Below are 1,939 nucleotides of genomic sequence, written 5' to 3' on the forward strand. Positions count from 1 at the left end.
TTTTTTTTTTTTTAAGGCAGAGTTTCACTTTGTGGCCCTTGGTAGAAGTGCCATGGTGTCACAGCTCACAGCAACCTCCATCTCCTGCACTTAGATGATTCTCTTGCCTCAGCCTCCTGAGTAGCTGGGACTACGGGCCCACCACAACACCCAGCTATTTTTTTTTGTTGCAGTTTGGTGGGGGCTGGGTTTGAACCCGCCACCCTCGGTATATGAGGCCAGCTCTCTACTCACTGAGCCACAGGCACAGCCGCAGAGGCATTTTACTGTTCAGGTTATTTAAGGCGTCTATAGAATCTTATTTTACTATTCAGAGTGAACAAATAACATGTTGAATTGTTTCCACATATGTGGTGCCGAGTGTGGCAGAGGAAGGTTGTGAAGATGAGTATGTCAGCAGTGGTGTTTCCTCAGACTGGGGGGCTCTGGAACTGTGAAAGGCACACCATACTCACTTCTCTACCTTCTGTGCCCAGGATGGCACTGGCACATGGCAGGTGTTTAGTCGGCGTCTGGGCTGGTGGTGTGCACGCCTGGATGGGTGGGTGGGTGGCGTGAGGGGATGGGAGGGGTGGCTATTTCTTCTTGGGTAGAACCATCTCCTTAATCTAGGCAGGGAAGTTTCAGCTCTGATGTGGCATTTCCTGTGAGGGCTGGGAGCATATATACGCATGTGTCATCTCTGTATTTTGTGGAGAATGCTGTGTGAGAGAGAGAACCTGAGTAAGCAAGAGCCACATCCCCATTCACAGATTCCTTTCTATGTTTAGACTTCGTGAAGATGCGTCAGCCCTGAAATGTGCCTGGGATGCCCAGGTTGCTCAGATGTCCAAGGAGATAACCTCCAAAGACCTTCAGCTCCAGAGGCTGCAAGAGGAGGAGATAAAGCTCAAGGCACAGCTGGCTGGACTTCAGCAGGACATTGGCAGGTAGCTGTTCCCAGGGCAGGCGCTCTTGCTCTAGGTGTTAAGGATTCCATGCTGAGAAAAAGCAAGTCCCTGACCTCACATTCTTTTGGGGTAGAAAGACAGTGGACAAGAAGCAAATACAAATTGGACTCTGGTTGTGCAAAGGGAGTGGGAAAAAGTAAGTGGAAAGAGGCAAGAGAGAGGCCAGGTACAGTGGGTCATGCCCGTAATCCCAGCACTTGGGAGGCTGAGGTGGACGGACTGCCTGAGCTCACAGGTTCGAGACCAGCCTCAGCCAGAGTGAGACCTTGTCTCTAAAAATAGCCAGGCGTTGTGGTGGGTGCCTGTAGTCCCTGCTACTTGGGAGGCTGAGACAAGAGAATCATTCCAGCCCCAAAGTTTGAGGTTGTTATGAGCTGTGATGCATGGCACTCTACTGAGGGTGACAAAGTGAGACTCTGTCTCAAACAAAAAAGAAAGAGGCCAGTGAAGACTTTCAGGGGATCACGGTTTTTTAGTCTGTAATTAGAGCCATGGAAGTGCTTGCACTGTTTGGTCCTGTGTTGAGAATCACCTCTGTCTTTGATTGTTAATGTTGTAGTGGGGTTTTTAATCAAGTGGGACAGACACTGACTTGAGTGAGGGTAATATTCTATTTCCTGTATAGCAGTGGTTCTCATGACCCAAAGAACTGTATTAAAGGGTTGCAGCATTAGGAAGGTTGAGAACCACTGCTGTACAGACTAAGGTGACTAGACATCCCACTTTTGGTGGGACAGTCCCGATTTTGAACAATTTGTCCTGTGTTCTGCAGTGTTTTTAAAAAGTCCCGATTTTTGGAAAGAATGCATGACAAGCTAGGGAACGGCGGGAGAATGGGAAGGGAATAGATAGTTTTCGGCTGCCATGTGACCAGGATATGAGTTTTATATTAATTTTGTTAATTTTATAATGTTAAACTTTCTTTTTTTTTTTTTTTTGAGACAGAGCCTCAAGCTGTCCCCCTGGGTAGAGTGCTATGGCATTATAGC

General features: G+C 47.8%; 1 protein-coding gene across 1 annotated transcript in view; it reads left to right on the forward strand.

Annotated features, from left to right (window-relative positions):
• Nucleotides 1–1,939, forward strand: part of CCDC57 (coiled-coil domain containing 57) — a 136,577-nt gene that overhangs the window by 36,528 nt on the left and 98,110 nt on the right. Inside the window, exon 8 of the mRNA XM_012802827.2 lies at nucleotides 771–929. Within this exon, the coding sequence (XP_012658281.1) occupies nucleotides 771–929 (159 nt within the window). The remainder of the gene's footprint in view (nucleotides 1–770; nucleotides 930–1,939) is intronic.

This window comes from Otolemur garnettii, unplaced genomic scaffold (genome assembly GCF_000181295.1).
Source record: "Otolemur garnettii isolate 467f Iridium unplaced genomic scaffold, OtoGar3 scaffold00018, whole genome shotgun sequence".
Lineage (NCBI taxonomy): Eukaryota > Metazoa > Chordata > Mammalia > Primates > Galagidae > Otolemur > Otolemur garnettii.